At 45.6% G+C, this 27,382-nt stretch overlaps 1 protein-coding gene across 1 annotated transcript in view; it reads right to left on the bottom strand.

Annotated features, from left to right (window-relative positions):
* The window catches only part of KIAA1109 (KIAA1109 ortholog), a 590,259-nt gene that overhangs the window by 198,704 nt on the left and 364,173 nt on the right, over positions 1-27,382 (bottom strand). Inside the window, 5 exon segments of the mRNA XM_029584454.1 lie at positions 10,158-10,255; positions 12,808-12,913; positions 14,757-15,001; positions 21,643-21,881; positions 24,901-25,107. Coding sequence (XP_029440314.1) covers positions 10,158-10,255; positions 12,808-12,913; positions 14,757-15,001; positions 21,643-21,881; positions 24,901-25,107 — 895 coding nt within the window.

The raw sequence follows: 27,382 nt of genomic DNA, 5'->3' as shown, positions 1-27,382 counted from the left end.
TAGCTGCACATTTTACTTTCTGGATGAGCGTGACTAACTAATAGGTTCATCAACATGCATTTGCATGCGATGCGTGCTATTAATTTTGGGGGGGGGGGGGTGTTGGCCATGAGTTTTCCATGCGCTATTACTCCTTACTGCATAAGGGGTGATAATAGCGCGTCGAAAACGCAGGGCTAACGGTGCATTCGACCTGAGCGCAACGTTCTGTATAGGCCTGACTGTCACTTAACCTGGTGTGCCACCTGCAGTCCATCAGTATTGACCTATACCCAAGCCAAGATGGAAAAGTATCCTGAAACGTAACCTATCAAATATCTCCCGCTGAACAAGCAGGAGGAGAAGAAACCACTAAATCTGAACGACCCTTATAACCATGTAAGTCAGAATGTACAACCATCACCTAAGCCAGTAAAAGCCAATTGAAAATCCTTCAGCTTAAATACAAAAAAAAATCCACAGATCAAGTAGACTCTCCAAATCTGGGCAGGACTCTGGACTGATCTGAGGTACTACAGGAACGAAGTCTAGACTGATCTGTATGTACCCAGATCAGTCCAGACTCCTGGGATGTACCAAAGCTTCCCTAAACCGGTGGGAATGCGAGAGTCCCGCTCGAAGTACACTTTCCCCAAAGCCCATAGTATCTGGAGCCTGAACATCCAGACGATAATGCCTGGAGAAAAGTGTGCAATGACTTCCAAGTAGCGCCCTACAAATCTTTTGTGGCGACACTGACATTCAGTCCAGGATGCCGCTTGCGACCGAGACAAGTAGGCTCTCAGACCCTTAGGGACCAACCGTCCCATGCAAATGTACGCCAAAACTATGGCCGCCTTCAACTACCTTGCTATGGTCGCTTTTGAAGCTTTTTGTCCTCTCTTTGCACCACTCAAGAGAATGAAAAGATGCTCAGATACTCTAAAGCTATTAGTGACCTCCAGATAGCGCAATAGTGCTCGCTTCACATTCAGACACTTCAACTCCTTATCCAAAGCAACTGCCTATCCCAATTTGGAAAGGCTGGCAACTCCCCAGACTGATTCAAGTGAAAGAACGAAACCACCTTTGGAAGAAAAGGTGGCACTGTGCACAATGAGACCCCCGAATCAAAATCCTTAGGAAAGGATCCCTACATGAAAAGGCTTGTAGCTCTGAAATCTGACTAGTAGAACAAACTGCCACCAGAAGAACGACCACAGGGGACATACTTTCTGCACTGGGGGATGCACATTTTTGACACCTTGCAGAAACCGCACCATATCCGGATGCATAGCCCTCTAAGGCACCCCAAGGCGGTCACTTGAGCCCTTAAAGAGTTGAAAGCCAAACCTTTCACCAAACCTTGCTGCAAAAAAAGACAAAATGTGGGCCACAGAAGCTTGAATTGTATCCACGCTATGCTCACTGCACCAAACCTTGAACACCTTCCACACCCTTACATATGCCAAGGAGGTGGACTTCTTTCTTGCTTGTAAAAAGTGGTAACATCCTCCAAATACCCCTTTTCTCTCAGGCGTCTCCTCTCAAAAGTCAAGCCGTGAGAGAGAAGCGATCCGCCTGATCCAAAAATATGGTACCTTGGGCACAGCAGGTTGGGGAGATGAGCCAGACATAGCGGGCCATCCGCTGCGAGATTGACTAAATTTGTGAACTACGGCCGAGGCCATTCCGGTGCCACCAGAACTACCTGCCCCAGATGAATATCTATTCTTCGCAAGATCTTGCCCACCAGTGGCCACGGCAGGAACGCATACAGGAGAATTCCCTGTGGCCACAGGAGGACTAAGGCATCGACTCCTTCTGCCCCATGCTCCCTCCTTTGACTGAAGAATTGTGGAGCCTTAGCATTGCCATGAGACCCATGCAAGGGACTCCCCACCTGCGATGAATCAGGAGCATGGCTTCCTCTGACAACTCCCACTCCCCGGGATCCAACTGCTGCCCACTGAGGAAATCCGCCTGCACGTTGTCCAACCCCACTATGTGGGAAGCTGCCAGAATCTCCACAAGGCGCTCTGCTAATTGGACTAACTCCTGGGCATCCTGCTCCACCGACCGACTTTTGGTACCCACCGTCTGTTAGGATTCGTGGGTTTCGTGGACCCTTGGCCCGAGGTGAGGGTTGATACCACCTGTGGAGAGGAGCCCCACAGGTCCTCACCGTCAGGAGATGAGGTCAGCTGCAGCAGAAGACAGTAGTAGTGGCTGAGGAATAGAGTGACCTGCGTCACAGCCACATGATCGCAGGAGCCTGTAGAGAGTGTACTGTGAGGTATCCCGAGGAGCAGGGTAGAGACACAGTTTGGAGGGGGACCCACAGTATACAGGCAGAGCTGGAGATACAAGTACCATAGCAGGAACCTCCAACAGGGGAGCTCTAGGCAGGCCCAGAGGAGCGGGGAGCACGAGACAGGAGCTTCTGGAGGAATGCAGCAGAGACGGTCCCGAGGGGCGGGACTGCGTAGCGAGAGAGGCTCTGGTGTGATGATGTAGGCTGTCCCATGGAGTGGGGAAGCCAGAGTTGAATCTCTGAAGTAGTAACATCAGCAACTATCTGATAGGATACAGAAACTGAGGCACTGCCCTGAGGAGCGAGGAGGTGCAGAGTACAGTCACTGGTGTAGAACGTAGGCACTGCCCCGATGAGCAGTCAAAAAAGCAAACAGAATGTTAGGAATTATTAGGAAGGGAATGGTTAATATAACGGAAAATGTCATAATGCCTCTATATCGCTCCATGGTGAGACCGCACCTTGAATACTGTGTACAATTCTGGTCGCCGCATCTCAAAAAAGATATAGTTGCGATGGAGAAGGTACAGAGAAGGGCAGCCAAAATGATAAAGGGGATAAAACAGCTCCCCTATGAGGAAAGGCTGAAGAGGTTAGGGCTGTTCAGCTTGGAGAAGAGACAGCTGAGGGAGGATATGATAGAGGTCTTTAAGATCATGAGAGGTCTTGAACGAGTAGATGTGAATCTGTTATTTACACTTTCGAATAATAGAAGGACTAGGGGGCATTTCATGAAGTTAGCAAGGAGCACATTTAAGACTAATCGGAGAAAATTCTTTTTCACTCAACGCACAATAAAGCTCTGGAATTTGTTGCCAGAGGATGTGGTTAGTGCAGTTAGTGTAGCTGGGTTCAAAAAAGGTTTGGATAAGTTCTTGGAGAAGTCCATTAATCAAATTTACTTAGGGAATAGCCACTGCTATTAATTACATCAGTGGCATGGGATCTTCTTAGTGTTTGGGTAATTGCCAGGTTCTTGTGGCCTAGTTTGGCCTCTGTTGGAAACAGGATGCTGGGCTTAATGGACCCTTGGTCTGACCCAGCATGGCAAGTTCTTATGTTCTTATGAAATGCAGGTACAGTCACTGGTGTAGAACGTAGGCAGTGCCCCGAGGAGCGGGGAAGCGCGGGTACAGTCACTGGTGGCAGTGCTCCGAGGAGCGAGGAAGCGCAGAGTCGTGTCTCCAAAGCAGTAAGGCAGTTCGAGGAACAACCCTGAGGAGCAGGGAGGCCGGCAGGCAGGACCTCTGGAAGGCACAGGGCTAGCCCGAGAAGTGGGGGAAGCCTGGAGACAAAGTCTCTAAGTGGAGTGCAAGCGGGCCCCCGAGGAGCGGGTACCCAAGCCAGAATCCAGAGTCGCAGGAGGGTCCTATACAGGAACCATGGTCCGAGGAGACAGGAGCAGTACCAGTAGTGATGGACCTTGTTGCCAAGTCGGTTTGCAAGGGGCGAAGGCGGTGCTTAAGAATCCCAACCTAGTGATGTCATCAGTCGGGGACGCCCCTGAGGTTCCCACCATTAGGTCTTCAAAGGAAGGCCTAGGCGCGCGCGCCTAGGAAGGCCCAGAGTCAGCGAGGGTGGTGGCGGCATTCCGACCACCATGAGGAGCCCAGAGGTATGCGGCGGTAGCCTCTAGCCCCAGCCGCGAGTAGACCCTGAGAGGAGAGCACGGCAGCACAAGACGTGAGTTGAATCAGTCGCAGCAGTCTTCGACCGACAGTCATAACACCATCATCGCATTATCCAACAGAACTCTCACTGGTCTACCCCAAACTAGAGGCAGGGAGGCCTGCAACGCCAGACAAACCGTTCTCGTCTCTAGACAGCTGATGGACCATGATGTCTCCTCCGGAGACCAGTGCTCCTGTGCCTCTTGCATCTGACACACAGCCCCCCAACCGGAGAGACTGGCATCAGTTGTGACTACTTTCCAACTCAGGACCTCCAAGGTCATCCCACGGCCCAAATTGTCCCGACACAGCCACCAGTCCAGACTTGACCTGGCACTTTGTGTATGAGGCAGTAGTAGATGAAATTGCTCCACCTGAAAAGCAAGGCCGACTGAAGTAAACACATAAGCGAACGCCCAAGAGCCCAATTCCAAAGTGGAAGCCATAGACCCAAGAACCTGCAAATAATCCCAGACTCTGGGAACCGCCCTGCTTAGCAAACTGCAAATCCATCTCTGGATCTTGACAATCCACTCCTCGGTAAAAAAAACTCTCCCAAGCCGGGTATCAAAGCATGCTCCCAGAAATTCCAGAACTTGAGACTGCATCAGCTGGCTCTTGTGCAAATTCACAACCCAGCCCAGGGGCTGTAAGTGCTGTAGCACTACTGCCACCACCTGATGACAAAGATCCTCTGACTTTACACGAATCAACCAGTCGTCCAAATACGGGTGAACCAGGACACCATCCTGCCGAACAGCTGCAGCCACTACGACCATCACTTTTGTAAAGGTCCTCAGTGCTATTTGCCAACCAAAAAGGTAGGGCGCAAAACCGAAAATGATCTCAAAGGATCATGAACCTGAGAAACCTTTGATGACTCAGTCAAACTGGAATGTGGATACATGCCTCGGTCAAATCTAGAGAAGCCAAAATCTCCCCTTTGCGCACTGCAGTGATCACAGACCTCAATGTTTCCATCCAAAAAAGAGATACCTTGAGCACCACATTCACCTTCTTTAAATCCAGAATCTGACAAAAAGCTCCATCCTCCTTTGGGATCACAAAATAAATGGAATACCTTCCTGTTCCCTGCTCCTCGACTGGCATTGGGACAATGGTCCCCAAACAAACATAGACTGACAGTTTCTTGAACAACACGTCTTTTCTGCTCGTGAGGGCAAGGGGACCTTATGAACAAATCCTTTAATGGAGGTGCAAATTCTAAAGCATAACTGTGATCACACTTAGGACCCATTGATTCGACGTGATCTTGGCCCACTCTTCAAGAAAAAATGTTAACTGACCTTCAATTTTTGGGATGGAGGAGCAGGCCGGCCTTGTTTCATTGGGAGGACTTGGAACCAGAGGCTCCCTGACCAGTACCATTTTTGATTGGTCCATGGCCTAAAAGGTCAGATTCCAAGACCTGCCACCTCCTGGCCCCTGGTCTCTGACCTCCTCCCGAAGGACAAGACTGCCGGGAACGTTGGCTTGACCGAAAACAAGCCCTTGCCGAAGAGAAACCTCTGCTGACCTTCGGCTTGTCGCCTTTGGTCTCTCTGAGAAGCTTCACAAGCTCCTCCAATTCCTCACCAAAAAGAAGCTTCCCCTTAAAAGGAAGCGATCCCAGCTGAGACTTGGACCAAACATCCACAGAGCAGTTCCTTAAACACAGAAGCCTTCTAGCGGAGACCGTGGATCGAGAGGAAGCGTGTATGAGATCACACAAAGCATCCACACTGTAGGCCACCACAGCTTCCAGTCTCTCGGCCTGCTTCGTGTCCTCCAGGTATAATGACTTATTGGACTGCAATTGCTGTACCCAGCGCAATTCAGCCCAGAGCATAAAATTGCTACATACAGCAGCAGCGTGAATGCCCAACGCAGACACCTCAAAAATCTTCTTGAGGTGTACTTCCAACTTCCTATCCTGCATATCCTTAAGCGCCGTCAATCCCACCACCGGAATTGTCTCCTTCGTCACTGCAGAACCCCAAGCATCAACCTTTGGCATCCGCAAAAGATATAAACTGTCTTCCAGCAATGGAAACATCTTCTCCGTGGCTCTACCGACCTTCAAACCTGTATCTGGAGTCTCCCATTCCCAAAGCACTAATTCCTTCACTGACTTGTGGAAAGGGAACGCCTTCGCTGGCCACCTTAAGCACCGCATGACTGGATCCTCTCCCTTGTGGTCCGAATCACCCTGGGGCTCTTTAATACCCAGTTCATTTAGAACACATGGTATTAAGGGCCACAATTCCTCTCAGTGAAAAAGGAGGACCACCTTCAAATCATCACCTTCCACCAAGGATGCTTGATCCCGAATGTCATCAGGGTCCATGCTGCCCAAATGAGATTCTATCCCAGATGGATCACCAGCCAGAGGATCATCAGCTTCCAAGCTCTCCAAGCTATTATCTGTATTCCTGGAAGGCAACTGACGAGCCAGCACTCTCCAAATTCTGGTCACCCCACCAGATCGAGCCGAATGTAGCCTCTTGGCCATAACTGGTTCCCTGTAGGTCCACTAGCTTGAAAGGACGATGTCCAGCCGCCTTTGCCAAAAAAGCCTTATGCATAAGCAGAACAAAATCCGAGGAAAAGTCCCGATTCATCTGGATCCTGCTCCAGGATATCTTCCTCTTACTCCCCCAACAGAGGATCCCAAGACCCCTTGGGCTCTGAGGCTCTTCGTTCTGCCGGTGACAGAGGTGGGGGCAGGGCAGTGTCCTTGCAGGACCATTCAGTCACAGCAGCAAAAGAAGATAAAACGGCTGCCGATCCCAACAAAATCGGGAAGGCACTTTCGGGTTGCTCGGCTACCCCCGCACTGTCAATGGAGGACGGCTGCCTTTCCGAGGCTTCCCTAGCACTCCCTGAGCTGCCATCTTCCCTGGAGACACAGCAGGAGCAAGTGCCAGTAAGAAAAAGGTGTGCATGTGTCTCTCCACATGCCGCACACTGCCCGCAGCCAGGCATTGCCAAGAAATAACTTTTTTTTTTTTTTTTACATACCCCATGAGCTCGCCTGCACCAACACTGCTAAAAACCAGACCTCAAGCATGCCCAATGAGGAACGCCATGAAACCCAGCCGAAGCATCCAATCGGCACCACAAAAAAAAACAGACTTTTTTTTTAAACTTTATAGAAAAGACTTCCCTTTTGTGGCTGCAGGCTTAAGTTGTTCAGCTGTCGGAGGGACAAGGATCCGGACAGAGCCAGGAGTTCCCAAGCCCCTCCCCCCTCGTCCGCATCTCTACCTGAAAGGATGGCCCCACCAGGTCCTACCAACCTTCAGGTAGGGCTAAGTAGAATCTTAACCCTAACACTACTTCTAAATTTTTTTCTTTTTTAAATCTTTTTATTCTCCTCAGACTGTAGGATTTGCACCACCTTCCATCTGCAGGAAACAGAGAAATACTCACAGGCTGCAGTTGGCACACCAGGTTAAGTGACAGTGTCAGTAAAGGTTTCTCTGTCTCCATCTGCTGGAAGGGAGGTAAAACGCAGGAGTCTGGACTAATCTGGGTTTGCATAGGGAAACGAGTGCTGGGTGCTGGAAAGCTCTCTGAGCTACTGGCTCAGCCAAGAGGGAATTCGGCAAGACCCTGTCCTCCTATTTCGTCAGGGACAGGGACGAGAGTACTGGGAGATAAGGGAGCGACACTTTTTTTTTTTTTTTTTAAGAAAAGTAGAGAGAAAGGTGTTCAGGAGCAAAACTTTCTTTTTTTTAAATAAGAAGAGGGAGAGGAAAATTTTGTTTTTTTAATTTTTTTACAATAGCAGTATTTTAATAACAAGAGGGTGGGAAATCAAGGAAGGGGGCCTCCAGAGACAGCACTTCTTTTTGTATTTGCAGGGAAAAAGGGGAACTGCAAACTTTAATGTTTTTCTTTTTAACAACCATTTAGTGCAGATTTTCAGAGTTAACTGGGTAAGTCTGTCCTAGCTCATCCCATTTAACTGGATAAGTGGCACTGAATATATGGATAAGGATAACTGGGTAAAGTCACCCGGTTATCTTTATCTGCACTGGGGCCACCAAATATTGACCTCTTTATTAAGAACATAAGAAATTGCCATGCTGGGTCAGACCAAGGGTCCATCAAGCCCAGCATCCTGTTTCCAACAGAGGCCAAAACCAGGCCACAAGAACCTGGCAATTACCCAAACACTAAGAAGATCCCATGCTACTGATGCAATTAATAGCAGTGGCTATTCCCTAAGTAAAATTGATTAATAGCCATTAATGGACTTCTCCTCCAAGAACTTATCCAAACCTTTTTTGAACCCAGCTATACTAACTGCACTAACCACATCTTCTGGCAACAAATGTCAGAGCGTTATTGTGCGTTGAGTGAAAAAGAATTTTCTCTGATTAGTCTTAAATGTGCTACTTGCTAACTTCATGGAATGCCCCCTAGTCCTTCTATTATTCGAAAGTGTAAATAATCGAGTCACATCTACTCGTTCAACATCTCTCATGATCTTAAAGACTTTAGAAGTCTTACAGTTCGTGGATCCTCGCAAAGAGGTCCTGGCCATTCCTGTCCATGAGGTACTTTTGGAGTTGCAACATAGACTCTGGGAACATCCATGTTCGGTTCCACATATTACTAAAAGAGTGGACACCACATATCTTGTCCATGTTCCTGGTTATCAGAAGTCACAGTTACCGCATCAATCTGTTGTGGTTGAGTCGGCTCAAAAGAAGTCCAAAATAACAGAGTCACATCTACTCGTTCAAGACCTCTCATGATCTTAAAGACCTCTATCATATCCCCCCTCAGCCGTCTCTTCTCCAAGCTGAACAGCCCTAACCTCTTCAGCCTTTCCTCATAGGGGAGCTGTTCCATCCCCTTTATCATTTTGGCTGCCTTTCTCTGTACCTTCTCCATCGCAACTATATCTTTTTTGAGATGCGGTGATCAGAATTATGCACAGTATTCAAGGTGCGGTCTCACCATGGAGCGATACAGAGGCATTATGACATTTTCCGTTTTATTCACCATTCCTTTCCTAATAATTCCTAACATTCTGTTTGCTTTTTTGACTGCTGCAGCACACTGAGCTGACGATTTTAAAGTATTATCCACTATGATGCCTAGATCTTTTTCCTGGGTGGTAGCTCCTAATATGGAACCTAACATCGTGTAACTACAGCAACGGTTATTTTTCCCTATATGCAACACCTTGCACTTGTCCACATTAAATTTCATCTGCCATTTGGATGCCCAATCTTCAAGTCTTGCAAGGTCCTCCTGCAATGTATCACAGTCTGCTTGTGATTTAACTACTCTGAATAATTTTGTATCATCTGCAAATTTGATAACCTCACTCGTCGTATTCCTTTCCAGATCATTTATATATATATATTGAAAAGCACCGGTCCAAGTACAGATCCCTGATTCCTAAAAAGTAGAATAGAAGTTGCAACATTTATATTCAAATCCATGCAAATGCACTGCCACAGGAAAACCAAGGGCTGGGACAATTCAGAACTCATCATGTGCCATTTTGTTCTGAAATTTGTGAGCAGAAATACTTCTCAAAGAGACCTGCACAATGAAAAACAGAAAGATGTCATACTTCTGTGCAGGTGCCAGAAAGGTGCTGCCAAGCCGTCCACCAGAGAGGGCACGTTGCACGTGCAACGCCCAGGTGACCGTGTTTGAATCGGAAGTGCTACATAAATCCCCAACGAAATCCACGCGTCCATCGACCACCAAAGAACGAGCATTCTCTACAGCGGGTCCGGCCATTTGGAATGACCTGCCCACCGACCTCAGGCTGGAACCCTGCCCTCTAACCTTCCGAAAAAAACTGAAGACCTGGCTCTTCCTCCAAGCCTTCCCTTAACTTTGAAAACCATCCATTTTCTACCAGACCGGACTCCACTTACCTGACTAGGCGCCCTGCCTAGCTGGGACGTAATATTTATGCCTTCGTTTCGTTATTTAGTTTATTCAGTTTTGCTGTCCTTTGCCTCCGGCTAACTTAGCCCCCCAAGTTACTACCTCCTTATTATATGTAACTTTCGCCTCTTGTTAAATGGTTGATTAAGTTCTACCCCTTGTTACCTGTAAACCGATTTGATTTGAATTTATTCATGAAGGTCGGTATAGAAAAGTTATAAATAAATAAATAAATAAATAAAAATATTTGCAATTACTATTGTAAAAACTACCTTAAACCGCAGGTTCAACGAGTAGAGGAGAATTTTAGGCTTCTCTCCATATGTGGTACCATCATGCTCATTCCAAAGAGGAATAGGTTGCTCTCCCCCTGCAGACAGATTGAAAATTGCTGTGTCAGGCAGTGGCATTTCCTGTGGAGTCCCGTTATGAAGCACAAAAAGATAAGGTCAAGCTCTAGTCAGAGCTTTGGATGCTTGCACTATAGCAATGTGCAAGGCTTCACACTCTTTGTAACGCGTCAAGTCCTAGAAATATATTCCAAAAGAAAATACACAATCTCTCTTTATTGAACACCGCTGATCTTGCATAAAATACAACATTTCAAATATTTATTCTCAGGACTCTGGCTTTTTTGGTAAATATTGTGAGGGTTCTGACATTTTTGAAGGGTCCTTAGAATGTAGGATATTTATCCCCACACGTGCTGGATTTTTAGGGATTCTGGTGTCATAAAGGAGAATTCTGAAAGCCATTTACATGGGTAAAAGGAGATTCCCATGCGTAAACTTCCCTCTCTCAATGTGGCTGAAAGCAGAGACAGTGCAAGCAGTCTAAACTCCATTTAGGGGAGCGTTGTCTGGAGGCAGGACTGGACAATAATGCATACTGATTGTATTTCAAGTCTAGGCACATTATTATTCTTGCAAAATCCAGCCACACAAAGAACAGGTGCCAAAGTTTGTGGGTGCTTCCTGCCCATAGCAGGTTTCAAAGGGAAAGTCCACAGGTAACAATGACCTGTGGATTTTGTCCCAAAGTGCAAAGTTCAAAACTTATTCTTATGGTTAAAGCAGTCTCTGTATCACAATAATTCATTCTGAGCTCAGAAATTAAATACCGCAGAAGTAGGAAGCTTACAAGAAGAAGTGCACTTTCCTGGCAACAAGCATTTGGCTACTAAGAGCCCAGTCAAACAAAGACCACTCAGGAAGATCCGAACAGTAATATTACATGCACACGCGGCTGCACACGACTTTTTCACAGCCACGCACAGCTTTTAGCCCCCCTCCCCGTGCAGGGATCACCCAAACCTCTGCCTGAGCTATTCAGCAGCATCACCTCCCTATACCTCCTTCCGGGCAGCAGTAGCGTTCATCCCAACATCATCTCCTGCTGCCGCAGGCCAATCTCGCAGTTCTCACCGCGAGATCAGCTCTGCAGCAGCAGCAGGCGATAATGTTCAGATAAACGTGACTCCTGCTGTCACCCACCCCACGGGGCCCACAGCAGCTGAAGAGAGAGGACACAGTGGCCACCAGCAGACCCCATCCCGCTGGTGGACAAAGATGAGGTCCAGGCTGTGTGTGTGTGTATGGGGGTGGGTGGGTGAGTTGCTGTGTGTGTGACTGGATGAAACCCTGTGGGTGTGGGGATAAGAGCATGTGGGTGGACGGTTGAGTGACAGGCTGTGTGTGTGTGTATGGGGGTGGGTGGGTGGGTGAGTTGCTGTGTGTGTGACTGGATGAAATCCTGTGGGTGGACGGCTGAGTGACAGGCTGTGTGAGTGGAGGTGGGGTCTGAGAGCCCGTGTGTGAGACTGGGTGAGAGAGCCAGTGTGTGGATGTGGTTAGATGGAAAAAGAGAAGGCAGGTAGAGAAAAAAAAAAAAGACTGAGAAAGGAAATGTGGGGAAAAAAGCCTGGGAGCAACTGATTAGAAAATAAGATTAAACAATAAAAGTAAAAAAAAATGTTATGTTACATTTTTAGTGATTGGCATGTGTCTTTGGGATTGTGCATTACATATTTGTATTTTGTGCTTTCTTCAGTATTCCACTGATCAGAGTTTGGTTTCTCGGGCTTTCCATCTTATCTTTGTCTGCATGTTTCTCTTTCTAATCTGTAGTCCCTTATTCTGTATTAGGTAAGGGTCTGTCTGTGCTCTGCGTATGTGCCTGAGCTACAGTATTTCTGCTTTCATGTAGTTTTTCTGTAGGGCTTCGTAGCAGTACGGCTTCCTCTGCTAATCCCAGTAGTTGGTGTATTAGTGTTCTAGGACACGGAGAATATTTGTATTGCTGCCACGTCATAGATAAGGCTGCTGCTGTCCTGAGGGGTTTGTGTTATTTCTTGAAGTGTTTGGCAGTGACGGGTTTGCAGTTACTAAGAAGAGAGTGTGCGTGAGAAAGAGGAGGGGAACTGAGTGGGTGAATGAGTGTGTGTATGTGTGTGTATGTGTGTGTGAGAGAGAGTGTGTGTGTGTGTGTGTGAGAGAGAGTGTGTGTGTGTATGTGTGTGTGTGAGTGAGAGAGAGTGTGTGTGTGTATGTGTATGTATGTGTGTGAGTGTGAGAGAGTGTGAGTGTGTGTGTGCGCGCGCGCACGCACTGTTCCAATGCTCCCTCTGGGTTGCTGTAAGCATAAAATTGATAAGCTTCTTGCATCCAAGAAAGTAGTGATCACACGGTAACCCAGTTCTTAGAGGGAACATTGTATATAGGTAGGATGCAAGACCCTTAAACTCCACAGTGAAAATCTACAACACGGATTACTCCATACTCTATGGTTTCTTACACTGACAAGATGTATTTTGCAGATTTTAACAACTCATGGCTATTTTATCAACATTTATATTTTCAACAGAAAGTCACAGGCAGCATGACTACAACAGTTTCCATGATCTAAAATCAGACTTCTACCCACCTGAAACCTTCTGTATGACTTCATTCACCTCCTTCATGAAGACTTTCTGCACGAATACCAGATGGTTTAGAAGGTCTGTGGTGAGATTATGCTCAAACGAACCAACCTACCATGAAACCAGAAGAGCGTTATCTCAGCATCCTAATATACTTATTCATGGATCGCACAAGATTTAACCATAAAAGCAAATGACTGAATTGTGATTAGATGCTGTTTTCAGAGATCAGTAAATAATTACAAGGCAAAATGATAAGGGGCATGGAACGACTCCTAGGGCTGTTCAGCTTGGAGCAGAAACGACTGAGGGGGATATGATAGAGGTCTTTAAGATCATGAGAGGTCTTGATCAGATTAATATAAATTGGTTATTTACGCTATCAGATAATAGAAGGACTGGGAGCACTCCATGAAGTTAACAAGTAACTCATTTAAAACAAATCGAGGAAAACTCTTTTTCACTCAGTGCATAGTTAAGCTCTGGAATTCATTGCCAGAGGATGTGGTTACAGCAGTTAGTGTAACTGGGTTTAAAAAAGGTGTGGATAAGTTCATAGATCAGAAGTCCATGAAATGCTATTAATCAATAAGGAATAGTAGCTTGAGATCTATTTAATATCTGGGTACTTGCCAGGTACTTGTGACTTGGATTGGCCACTGTTGGAAACAGGATTCTGGGGCTTGATGGACCTTTGGTCTGACCCAGTATCTATTGCACATTGAGCTAGAGTTGCCCCAGCTTTGCATTATCAAGGCATCAACCCCTGACATTAGACAATGTTTAGAAATTAGTATTTGATGAGCAAAGACACTGAAGTCTGGATGCTTGGGATAACACAATGTGACAAAATCAGGAACTAAGAAGATGGGAAAAGACTGAAGGTGGTGAAGACCACAGAGAAAATGCGGGGAAAAAGAGTGGTGTCCATTGGTCACGAGAAAGATATGTCAGCAGGATGGCACTGGAGATGCAGGTAGAGGATAAGAGGCCCAGTGAAAGACAAAACGTAATGTGAGGATCAACACCGCTCACCAGGATAACAAAGCCCACGGCTCAAAGAGGAAAACCGTACATGAGCAGGTACCAAAGTGAAAGGTAGGTGCAACTCGAACTCTACATGATCAGCAAACACATGGAGGACAAGAACCGATTAAACGCCATGTTACATGGGTAAAAATCTCATACATGAGATAAGTTAAAGTGGAATGCCATCATTACCTTAGGACGGACCTGTGGTTACTTGTTAATTATGAGATATAGTGACATAGTAATGATGGCTAAGAGTGGCAGAGAGGAACAAATGTAAAAGCTGAAATACAGACCCAATACTCAAAATGTTAGGCGCATGGATGAGAGATTTTCCCATCTCTGGCGACTGCAGATGTGTATCTTCTGTAACTTCCATTTAATCACACAGTTTGGAACTTGCAGCATACTTTGTTCGCATGAGATCAGCCACATAAAAATATTCAACAAATGGTACCTCAAAGAATTTGAAAACAGAATTCCCCAACATTTGCAATGTGGTTGCATGGTTTGTGCTTGTCTAGCTTTGTCGCTTTTCGGCATTACAGCAGTAAACACAACTCTAAGGAAACCAACAAGGATAGCCCGGCGGGTAGGATGAATAACCTTAGCGAGTTGCAAGGGATTAATGAGTTCAGCCTGCACACTTCATGGAAGGCCATGCACTAATGCTCGGCTCCAAGCTAAGGAGACACGCTTCAGAGAGTGACGAGCAAAGACCTCGTCTTAAAATGCGCCTTGACGCCCAGCTGAGCTCTGCTGGGGGGAATCAAGGAGCACTTCCACCAGGAGGGCGACAAATGTTGCTGGTACAGAGGATTTGGTACCTCCTTACACAGAAGATGACGCTCCTGATTCGTTCCACCTTTCTGGGCTTTGAAAACGCAGAAGGGTAATGGTTGACGCACTCTGATTAATGCCTTACCTCGGCCACACAGCGCAAGTAGTTCCCTTGCAGGTAGTAGCTCTGCTTCGCTGGGAGGTCATCCATACTCCACACCTGATCTGAATAGTTGTCATGTTCTTCCATGACGTATTTCCCCGACATTGTGACTGGGGGAAGGTTAAGGCTGGCCGATGGGGGAATGGTTGACGTATCAGTGGATGACACTTTCGAAGTAAACCGCAACCTGTGGTTCGGCAGCTCAAATGTAAACCTGGTTTGAGCACCTAAGAGAGAGAGGAGAGACAATGGTACTCACTGCAAAAAATAATTTAATTCCCGGAGCCCAAGGATGGGCTCTATATACTAATCTGCATATAAAATAGTGGATAATGCTTCCTATGCATTGATTTTATGTTGGTTTTTGTATTAGTGAAATGTATTGCATTTATACCTTTTACTGTCTGTATGCTGGGCACTGCTATGGGTCCAGTTTGAGGAAGGAGCTGCATAAATGTAATAGATTTTAATGTGGGATTTGTGACATTAATGAGATAAAGATTTGGCTGCGTTAAAGAGTGCAACCATAACACACTATCACATTTGGCAGCTGAGGTTTCCCTTGCTACCCGTCTCAAAGTGAAAGGGCCATGTTAAATGCCCGGGTTAACACCGGATCCAGTGCTAATACCTAATGAGCTCATTTTTCTTTTCTAATTTGCATGTGCTTTTCTATTGGGTAACGGGTGACACTGCTAATGCATATGCAAACAGTACATGTTAACGTGCTTAGCACATGGGTGACAGTACCGTGCATCTAAGACAGGCATTCGGGTTAATGCACAGGCCCTAAGAGAATTAGAAACACACACTGCATGCTCTGATCTCCCTTTCCAGAGGATCCAATCAAATTATTCCAGTTCATAACACTCATACACAGAGCAGCTCTCTCTTGGAAGGTATTATAGGGCATGCTTTTCACCTCTCTCTTCAGATATAAACCATGATAAAACCAGTGCTGTAAGATCACCAGAGCCGCCTTCATTCAACCCCTCTCTTTCTCAGATTGAAGACACTAAGAGAATCACCTACACAACTCCTCATCCCTCAGCCTTTCATGAAATTACTAGCCTTCCCTGACTCTTAATGCTATTCTTCCCATACTCCAGACGCTAGCCTTCACAGACTCCTAATTCTCGCAACCTCAGACTGTTAATTCCTCCTCTCTTTCTACTGAAATTCGCTCCTACCATGTTTCTTAACCACCTCTCCAACGCATTCCGCTAAGACACTATTTTATATTATAAAAAAAACCAAACTCTCATCAAGTTATGTTGTCTCAGTCGTCTCATCTATTCATGTGATGTTAAGTTATATGATAGGATAAGTTACAGTTTACGATATGTTAAGTTATAATTCATTTCATATTTATATGCCTTCATTGTTCTATGTAACGCTCCTAAGCGAATTTTGTCGTTAAAATGTAAACCGGTGTGATTTGTAGCTGTACAGGAACATCGGTATAGAAAAATTAAAACTAAAATAAATAAATAAGTCAAATAATATCAATTCAGAGTAATATCAGAACTTTCATTTATCTTCAAGGGACCCCCAAAGCACTTATTTGCTCTTGGCAAAATACAACAATATACCAATATACGTCTTACAAATACAAGATATATACCGAGAACTTTGAAAATGTTTACAATATATTTAATCGGGTGAGGAAAGAGTCTTTATTGCGATAGCCCCCATGTTGTGGAATAAGCTGTAGAAATACATTAGGTCAGAACTAAAATTCATTTTCCCTTCTTATTAGGCGGGATGATGGGGAGCTGTAGGGAGAATGGCTGATTGAACTACGGTTGGTTAGTAGGGGCTGGGTACTGTGATTATATGGGGCTCGAAGGAGATAGAAGAACCTACCAAACTCTTACCCTATCTGAGGGATAGGATACGTAATTTATTTGTGGAGTACACAAGGTGTAGAGGGTGTGGGAATGGGGATTGCTGGTGGGCCTTTTTAGGGGCAGGGTTTAGTTCAGGGGCCACGGGTGGGCTGCTCTAAGTTCAGGCCCCTTTTGTATGGGGTGAATATTGTAGGACTGGCACAGGGTTTGTGCCATAAGGTTAGGCTCTCTAGCTCGTTTCTCTGTGATTATGCTTTGTTATATTTGTTGTAAGCCACTTCATTAACTAAGTATTTATAAATAATAAAACATATATACAGCTGCTCCTGGGATCAGTTCTGGTATAGAAAGAGAATACTAACCAGTACCAAGGACTCTGTTAGTACATACAGTCTGTATCTACTTGCTCCTTGTTGCTGTACTTTTATACTCTGGGAATTAATTTCTTATCTAATACCAAAAATCTCAATCCACACGCTTGATGAGACAGAGAGAAACAGTGAGAGAAAAAGATCTGTCCACTCTTCTCTATCCCACTAGAGTAGAGTTAGCTCTGTGTAATTTATAAGGGTCTATATAATGGTGCGAGGTACCTTTGGTCTACAGCTAATTTTTGACCCTTGAACCTTTAGTCAAAGGACTTAAAACTTGGTCATCTTACACAGTTTCAGAATGCTCCACTTATAGAAATAAAAGTGCATGGGGGTGCATGCGGGTGTGGCGGGTGTGGCGGTTACTGCCCTTAACCAAGAAGCCTTCATACTGTTCATGCAACTCATCATTGCTCTCTGCTTTAATGGCAGGGGGAAAAGAGGAAAAAGGGAATTAGATTCAGACAGCAACCAACAAGACATTGAATTTTACTGTAACTTGCTGATGCAGCTGTTACTGCCCTTTACCAATAAACCTGATACTTGTGATGTAACCCCAACACTGCTCTCTGCTTCAACAGCAGGAGGTAACAGGGAATTGGACTCAGACAGGAACCAGCAAGACATTGAATTTTACTGTAACTTGCTGATGCAGCTGTTACTGCCCTTAACCAATAAACCTGATACTTGTGATGTAACCCCAACACTGCTCTCTGCTTCAACAGCAGGAGGTAACGGGGAATTGGACTCAGACAGGAACCAGCAAGACATTGAATTTTACTGTAACTTGCTGATGCAGCTGTTACTACCCTTAACCAATAAACCTGATACTTGTGATGTAACCCCAACACTGCTCTCTGCTTCAACAGCAGGAGGTAACAGGGAATTGGACTCAGACAGGAACCAGCAAGACATTGAATTTTACTGTAACTTGCTGATGCAGCTGTTACTACCCTTAACCAATAAACCTGATACTTGTGATGTAACCCCAACACTGCTCTCTGCTTCAACAGCAGGAGGTAACGGGGAATTGGACTCAGACAGGAACCAGCAAGACATTGAATTTTACTGTAACTTGCTGATGCAGCTGTTACTGCCCTTAACCAATAAACCTGATACTTGTGATGTAACCCCAACACTGCTCTCTGCTTCAACAGCAGGAGGTAACGGGGAATTGGACTCAGACAGGAACCAGCAAGACATTGAATTTTACTGTAACTTGCTGATGCAGCTGTTACTACCCTTAACCAATAAACCTGATACTTGTGATGTAACCCCAACACTGCTCTCTGCTTCAACAGCAGGAGGTAACGGGGAATTGGACTCAGACAGGAACCAGCAAGACATTGAATTTTACTGTAACTTGCTGATGCAGCTGTTACTGCCCTTAACCAATAAACCTGATACTTGTGATGTAACCCCAACACTGCTCTCTGCTTCAACAGCAGGAGGTAACGGGGAATTGGACTCAGACAGGAACCAGCAAGACATTGAATTTTACTGTAACTTGCTGATGCAGCTGTTACTGCCCTTAACCAATAAACCTGATACTTGTGATGTAACCCCAACACTGCTCTCTGCTTCAACAGCAGGAGGTAACAGGGAATTGGACTCAGACAGGAACCAGCAAGACATTGAATTTTACTGTAACTTGCTGATGCAGCTGTTACTACCCTTAACCAATAAACCTGATACTTGTGATGTAACCCCAACACTGCTCTCTGCTTCAACAGCAGGAGGTAACGGGGAATTGGACTCAGACAGGAACCAGCAAGACATTGAATTTTACTGTAACTTGCTGATGCAGCTGTTACTGCCCTTAACCAATAAACCTGATACTTGTGATGTAACCCCAACACTGCTCTCTGCTTCAACAGCAGGAGGTAACGGGGAATTGGACTCAGACAGAAACCAGCAAGGGCCCTGACTTTTACAGTCTTGGAAACTGATAAGTGTGGGGGTGACCTGCACGGCGCGGCAGATACTACCATAAGCTTGCTGGGCAGACTGGATGGACCATTTGGTCTTTTTCTGCAATCATTTCTGTATTTCTGTTTTTTTGGGGGTTTTTTTTTTTTAAAGAAAAAAAGTTTAAAAATCCTGCCTCACCGGGACTATCTAAACTGTGTAGCACAAGCCCTAAACTCCAGACAGAGCTTGCCTTTTTAGCCCACAACACAACCCTAATTTTGAGTACCTTCCAGGCTCACAGACCACTCACTAAATTAAAGGCAGCTTCAGGTTTTTTTTCTTTATTTGCGTGCTCCTCTCCAGCTGCCAGTGCTCTTGTACTCAGTTTAAGAGCCCTGCTCCCCGAGTCACACCCTTTTGCTTCCAACTTGCAGTGGTTCTTGTACCCAGTTTAAGAACAATGGCTTAATCTTCCCACTGGAGGCTTGGGGCTTTTCTCTGTATAAGGCTTAGAGAAAAAAATCCCACTTCTTACACCATATGTGGGAGACTGAGCAGTATTTCCCTGGCTGGCAACAGAAAGCCACACTGGTTCCAGCCTTTCTGATGCAGATAAAACTTTATTAACCAAACTTAAAACTTCACAATGGACTTCCAATTTAGCAGTAGTCACTTACACACACAGGGGCTATAGACTGCCTTGCTTCTGGTTAGTGTACATTCATTCCCCTTCTGGTTTGGACAGAGCGTTTTACAGGAGCTGCCTTCCTCCTGGAGGCATAGGAGCCTCCTGAACACAGCTGGGCTTAAGAACACAAAAAATTGCCATACTGGGTCAGACTGAGGGTCCATCAAGCTCAGCATCCTGTTTCAAACAGTGGCCAATCCAGGATTACAAGTACATGGCAAGTACCCAAATATTAAATAGATCCCATGCTACCAATGCCAGTAATAAGTAGCTGCTATTCCCTATTGATTAATAGTAGTTTACAGACTTCTCCTCCAAGAACTCATCCAAACCTTTTTTAAACCCAACTACACTAACTGCACTAACCATATCCTCTGGCAACAAATTCCAGAGCTTAACTGTGCATTGAGCGAAAAAGAATTTTCTCCGATTAGTCTTAAACGTATTACTTGCTAACTTCATGGAATGCCCCCTAGTCCTTCTATTATCCAAAAGAGTAAAAAAATATTACATTTACCCATTCTAGACCTCTCATGATCTTAAAGACCTCTATCATATCCTCCCTCAGCCGTCTCTTCTCCAAGCTGAACAGCCCTAACCTCTTCAGCCTTTCCTCATAGGGGAGCTGTTCCATCCCCTTTCTCATTTTGGTTGCCCTTCTCTGCACCTCCTCCAGTGCATCTATATTTCTTTTTGAGATGGCGACCAGAATTGTACACAGTATTCAAGGTGCGGTCTCACCATGGAGCGATACAGAAACATTATGACATTTTCCGTTTTATTCACCATTTCCTTCCTAATAATTCCCAGCATTCTGTTTGCTTTTTTGACTGCCGCAGCACACTGAGCCAACGATTTCAATGTGTTATCCACTATGACACCTAGATCTTTTTCCCAATCTTCCAGTCTTGTAAGGTCCTCCTGCAATTTATCACTACTTGCTTGTGATTTAACTACTCTGAATAATTTGGTGTCATCCGCAAATTTGATAACCTCAGTCATCATATTCATTTCCAGATCATTTATAAATATATTGAAAAGCACCGGTCCAAGTACAGATCCCTGAGGCACTCCACTGTTTATCCTTTTCCACTGAGGAAATTGTCCATTTAATCCTACTCTCTGTTTCCTGTCTTTTAACCAGTTTGTAATCCACGAAAGGACATCGCCTCCTATCCCGTGACTTTTTTGTTTTCTTAGAAGCCTCTCATGATGGTCTTTGTCAAACGCCTTCTGAAAATCCAAATATACTACATTCTACTGGCTCACCTTTATCCACAAGTTTTTTTAACCCCTTCAAAAAAATGAATCAGATTTGTGAGGCAAGATGACCCCTTAGGTAAATCCATGCTGGCTATGTCCCATTAAAACATGTCTGTCTATATATTCTGCCATTTTGTTCTTTAGAATAGTTTCCACGATTTTTCCTGGCACTGAAGTCAGGATCACTCCTGGAACTCTTTTAAAATAAATATTGGGATTACACTGGCCAATACATCAGTCAATGAAATCGTGCTTCCTAAGCAACATCCCCCAAGAGCTGGACATACATATTAAATCACAGGGGTCAAAATATAGACCCCTGGGTTTGATACATCCTTCCTGATCTTTACCCTCTGAATCAAACCAATGCAATACCAACTGCTCTCAAAACCTAGGATCTTTAAACATTTAAAGGGCCTGATAGATTATATACAAGCTATTTGTTGTAGTGTTTATTCTGTCTTTTGCACTGAGCGTTATATGTATGTTGATTATTTACATTGCCTAGTGGTATGTGATAAGTAATTACATTTTAAGATACCATGATTAGTGGTATCAAAGGCAGCTGCGAGGAGTAAGAAAACCACCACCTATGAATATCAGCTCCTCTATCTAATTTCCTACATATGTCAATACAATCTATGCATAGAGACCCGATTGGCCAGGACCTGAAAAAAAGGTTTATCTTCTGGAATGCGTGTCAGTAGTCTTCCTGCAACCCCTTCAACTAGTCTACTCAGAAACAGCAGTCTAAAATACTCAGACAACTCCTCAAACATCATTACCTGTCATCCCGTGGCTTCTCATTCTCCCCATCTTATATTCTGCTTTCAGAGATGGCAGAAGTGCTGCCCCAATAGCAATGCCATCTAGCATGGCACTGAACTTAAGCACGACGGGCTTCTTCTCCAAGCCTTCTGGTAACTGGGGAAATTCATTGGTTTCAACAGGAGTCTGGTTAACACTTGTTGGGGTCTTTTCACAGACCACTGTAGTGGAGGAGTCATCTTTTGCAGTGGGTGTGCTGTTAAAGAACAAATTAAAAATTCTAGAAGCATTTCTCTCTCTTCAAAACGACAACGGCTTGAGTTTCCTTAGTAAAGCAAATATTAAATTGACAACAACCAGACATATTAAAAACGAATGCGGCCATTATTCATAGGCCGTTAGGTGCCCAAATATAGGCCAATAAATAGCAGGCCTAAATCTAGACATCCAAGTTAAAAGAAATTTAATAAAGTATTTTTTTCAGTGAATGCACAACTAAGTTGTGGAATGCGTCATCAGTGGATGTGGTCAAGGCCGGTAGCATAGCCAGGTTAAAAAAGGGTTTGGAAGACAGGTCCAAAAACAATCATTAACCAGGTCTCTAGGTCTGCAGTGAGATGGATGGAGATGTGCAGACTGGATTGGTTTTATGCCGACATGCTATATGTTTCTATAAGTAGGTCCTTACTACCAGGAGCTGGGAGCAAAACATAAGGAATGGATCTCTACCTTAGGATGTGTTAGGTACTTCTTCCAAGCAACGGGGATTGGTCATGGTCAAAGAGAGGACGCTGAGCTCAATGGACCAGTGCTCTGATCTTGTATGGCATTTCTTATTTTAACATTCTACTGGGGGAGGTCACAAACAAACCAGTGAAACAGGAACATTGGTTCATATCTGCTAATTTCCATTCCTGTAATACCGCAGGATCAGTCCAGCTTCCCTACCAGCAGATGGAGACAGAGAGAGTCTCACTGACACTGTACATAACCCAGAGTGCCACCTGCACTCCCTCAGTTCTGACCTGTACCCAAGCCACATATTATTCCCTCAAAACCCTTTCCAGGGCAAACAGGCTACCTAGGGTTGGAACCCCTGAACTGGAACCCCCTATACTTCCAAAAACTCCAAAACCTGTCTGATAAACTCTGAACAGAAGGTAGATACAAACTATCAAGTTCTCCTTAAAAAAGGATCTCCTAGGGAGGGAAATTCAGTCTTTCAGTAGCGACGGGGTGGGCTGCTGGGCTGATCTGTGGGAGAAATTCAGCATCTGAGCCACCTTCCCCCCACACCCTGTCCCACAGGGTAGAGAGGAGGCAGGGAGTCTTGGGCCCCCCTCTGAGCCCAGAAGAACCTTGGGACCGGTTAACACACTGGAACCCTCTGGGCCCACAGCTGCCGCCCCCAACAACCTAGAGGCTTTCTTATCTGCCGTGGCACTTGCTGAGGTCCCCTCCTCCCCGATGCACAGCTGCTGCCTCCAACAACCTAGAGGCTTTCTTATCCGCCGTGGCACTTGCTGAGGTCCCCTCCTCCCCGATGCACAGCTGCCGCCCCCAACAACCTAGAGGCTCTCTTATCCGCTGAGGTACCCTCCTCCCCCTGATGCACAGCTGCTGTCCCCAACAACCTAGAGGCTCTCTTATCCGCTGAGGTACCCTCCTCCCCCTGATGCACAGCTGCCGCCCCCAACAACCTAGAGGCTCTCTTATCCGCTGAGGTACCCTCCTCCCCCTGATGCACAGCTGCTGTCCCCAACAACCTAGAGGCTCTCTTATCCGCTGAGGTACCCTCCTCCCCCTGATGCACAGCTGCTGTCCCCAACAACCTAGAGGCTCTCTTATCCGCCGTGGCACTCGCTGAGGTACCCTCCTCCCCCTGATGCACAGCTGGTGTAGAGGGACCGCGTCCATAGCCTGCAGGTCCTGCATGTCTCCAGACGCATGTTCGGCGCTATCCTTGACGCAGCAGCAAAATGCGTGCCGAACATGTCCTACTCAGCAGCAGGCCGCCCACATGGTTGAGGCTTAAGCTGCGTGGTCATGTCACCCGAGTGATGTATGGCAAAGCAGTCTCACAAAGTTTCCCCGTTGGGGAAAAAGACCAGTGAGCTCCTCACACTCTACCTCCTGGCGACCGTGGCAGCTCACACTGCTGAACGCCCCGGTCGTCAAGCCGCCAAAGCACTGAATCTCCTTCCTATCTTTTTTTTATTTTTTTTTAAAACTTAATTGGACAAAAGAAATACTTCCTTGTCCAGAAGTCTCAGGCTTGCAGAAAAAGACCTCGGAGGCAGAGAGGGAGCCAGTGCCCTGGCTATCAAAGCCTCTGGAAGCAGCAAGTGATCACAGACAGAGGTTACCAACCCCCTGGATGCCTGGCTCGACCCAAGGGATGGTCCACAAAAGGTACCTAGAGCCTTGGGGAGCCCCCTTTCCACTTCACTAAATCTTTGTAACCTTTTTCTCTTTTCACTTCTCAGACTGCAGGTTTGCACCTCTACCATCTGCTGGAGACAGAGAAATACTGATGGACTGCAGGTGACGCTCTCAGATATGTAGCAGCGCCTCAAAGCTTTATTCTCTGCCTCCATCTGCTGGTAGGGATGCATAAACCCACTCATCTGGACTGATCTGGGTATGATCGGGAACCAGAATTCACCTCAATGTGCTCAAAATCTAATATGACCATAGTCCATAGAAGTACGGTTTGTAATTTGATTCATGCAAAATAAGAGTGATGAATAAATATTAATCAAAAATCAATCTTTTAATCAGAATTCATCAAATAATAAATACTTCAATACAGAACACAGCATTATTAAAATTTCTCACAAACACCCCCAAACCAAAATATATCATTAAAAGCCATGCACTACCTCAAGAGTGTCATTCTGGTGCTATGTTTTTTTTGTGCGGTGTATTTGTTTAGGCTCATTTGTGTGAAATCTTAATGTTGTTGTGTATTGAATTTGATGAATTGTCATTAAAGAATTTTTTTTTGGAAGAATACTGTTTATTTCTGATGTATTAGAATTGTTATGTTTTTGTACATTACACTTTTTGTATTAATTATTGGTGTTATTGACTGAATGAGCTGGCATTTTTTGTGATTTCTTTATATATGCTATTTTCTCTAGGCTCAGAGTCAACAAATTTGTTAGAAAGAGAATGTAACTATTACATCATATAAAGGTTTTTGTTAGTTACAAGCAAACTTTATCCTTATTCCTGTCAAGATACTGAGTGTGCTCACAAGCAGCACTACTTACGTAGTGGAAGGCTGCTTGATGAAGTCCGAAATCTGCTTGGAAAGCTGGTGGGAACTGCGCACCATCATGCTGTGCAGAGTGGCAGGATGCTGCGGGATATTGATACTGATAGCTCCCACTTTGATCACAGCTGCGTTGTTCGTCCGCAGCCCTCTCTGGGCACTATAAAGAGCCTGTGATTTGGCAATACTGCATTTCACTACCGTTCTGGTGAAAAAAAAAAAAGAGTAATATGTTACATCACAACTCACACTCAAAACAGCCTTCCTATCAATTGCCAGCACACAATGTCTATTAATTACCAAGTTGTACTGTAAAGTTCATTCAGGCTTGCTATTAGCTCTAATTAAGCATATTTGCATGCTAATTAGCAATAACTACAGCATATGCTTGCATACATGCATACACAATTTCTGAAATCAACTATTCAAACATCAAAATGCTATAAATAATGGGTTTTTTTGCGCTTATTTTGTCAAGCGTCGGAGTTCACACTCTAAAGTGCTGCACTGTCTAAGCACACATATACATTCACTACAGCAAACAATTATATATTCAGGGCTAAGCTTCAACCCATTTATTTATGGGAGGAGCATGAAGAAGTTTAGAGAGCCTTCACAAGCCTGCCATCAATCATATGGAACCTGGAGATATAGAGAGGTCCGTATTCAGGCACAAGCCGAATAGTTAAGTTATCCGGATAAGTTTAATAGTGCAGCCACGCTACTGAATATAGCCGGCTAACTTTAAGATGGCTCTTTGGCCCAACCGGCTAACTCTGAATATTGGGGTCAGCCGGTTAGCATAGACACCTCCTCTCAGTTACACCTCCGGCTAGATTCTCGCCGCCTAACTTATTAGCTAGAACTTAGATGAATAAGTGTCCAAATATTCATTTAGCTTGCTAGCTGCTTCTCAAGATTTTTTAAACATAGACAAATAAAGGTTTTAGATAATTTAGACTGGGAGCGCGTATCCTCATCTCCTCAGAAATGAAGAATCAAAGAAGAAAACAAAAGTGGTCCTAGATAAGGAGCAGCATCCCAAAAGCAGTCAAGCCTTTATGGCGGGCAGCTGGGACATATCCTTAGCAATCCTGATGGAGGAACTGTGTGCTCCGTTTCTCTCTAGACCCTCCTTCCCTGTAAAGGTAATCACAGAACAGGCCACGGCCCATGGCTTTGTCTGCAGGCTGCTCTTCCCAAGTGAGAGGAAGGCGGGCATGGGCACGGTGGCACACTGGGGCGTCTCTGGGGACCCCGGCCAATGCTGTCCTCTGTGCCCTCTTCCCAGAGCAAGACTTAAAGTGACAGAAAGTCCCAATAATAGAAACACAAAAGGGAATGCCCCACTTCCAGCTTTTTGGGGAGCGGGGAGGAGACTTTTTTATCTGAAGGTTTCCATTTTTTCTCCCCTGACATTACACAGCACACCCCCTCATTAATGCATGGGCTACGCTGCCAGCACAGTTTATCCATTGGATGGCAGTGGCAAGGACCCCACTGACAGTGAGAGCCATGCAGGGGAACGAGGTACTAATTCTGGCCAGCTGCTGGAGGGGGGACATGGTGGCACAGCTGAAAGGTACAGGTGTAAAAGGGACTCGGGGGGAAAGGGAGAGGAGGGATCAGCGGAGAAACATCAGCTCACACAGGTGGCACTGAGGACTGCACATGGGGGAAGGGAGAGCAGTGTCACTAAGGCACCTACAGATCCACATTTCCTCTCTCACACACACCCACACACAAAATACACAAGCAGGCTCCCCCCTCTGTAACACACACAGATACATTCTCTCTGCGTCTATCTTTCCCCCTTCCTGGATGACCTCAGCACACTCTTCAATGCCTGGGGGTCACAGCGGTCTCCCTCTATCTAGGCTTGGGCACACAGGGCAACTGCAAGAATGTCACTCATCAGAGAAGAGCCCCTCCTCTTCCAGGCAGTGTGTGCAGGGGTCAGGAGGGGCTGAATGGACAAGAGAAGAGAACCCAGCCCCTCCCCTCCTGCAGAGAAATGGGCAGGGCAAAGAAAGAAAGAAGTATCCTGCCCCCTAATCCAGCCTCATCCCAAGCAGCCTGCAGGGAACAGAAGAGAAGGGGGTCAGATTTCCCTGGGGGCAGAAGCATTGGTTATTGATGGCGACACCCAGGCCACTCAGCACCCTCTCATATCCTAAAGCTGGGGACATGGCCTCTCCCAGTAGCCCCTCTCCCTCCCCACATCATGTGCCACTGAGTGGGTGTGCATTACAGGCTTGTCTTTTACATTTCATGTATTTTATTGCTTTTTATGTTGTAAGCCACTTTGGTATTTGCACGTTAGGACATAAACCACTCTGGTTCCCTCTTTGGGAGAAGGACAGTGGTAAAGGGATGTATAGGCCAGGCCACCTTAATGGACCTGGTCAACCTTAAGAGATATCCAAGGTAGGAAATCAGGTCAGAGGGGGATTCCATGAAGAAAGAAATAAACACCCAGG

This window comes from Rhinatrema bivittatum, chromosome 1 (assembly GCF_901001135.1).
Source record: "Rhinatrema bivittatum chromosome 1, aRhiBiv1.1, whole genome shotgun sequence".
Lineage (NCBI taxonomy): Eukaryota > Metazoa > Chordata > Amphibia > Gymnophiona > Rhinatrematidae > Rhinatrema > Rhinatrema bivittatum.
The sequence above is the reverse complement of the archived record's forward strand: the minus strand, read 5'-3'. Positions and strand labels throughout refer to the sequence as shown.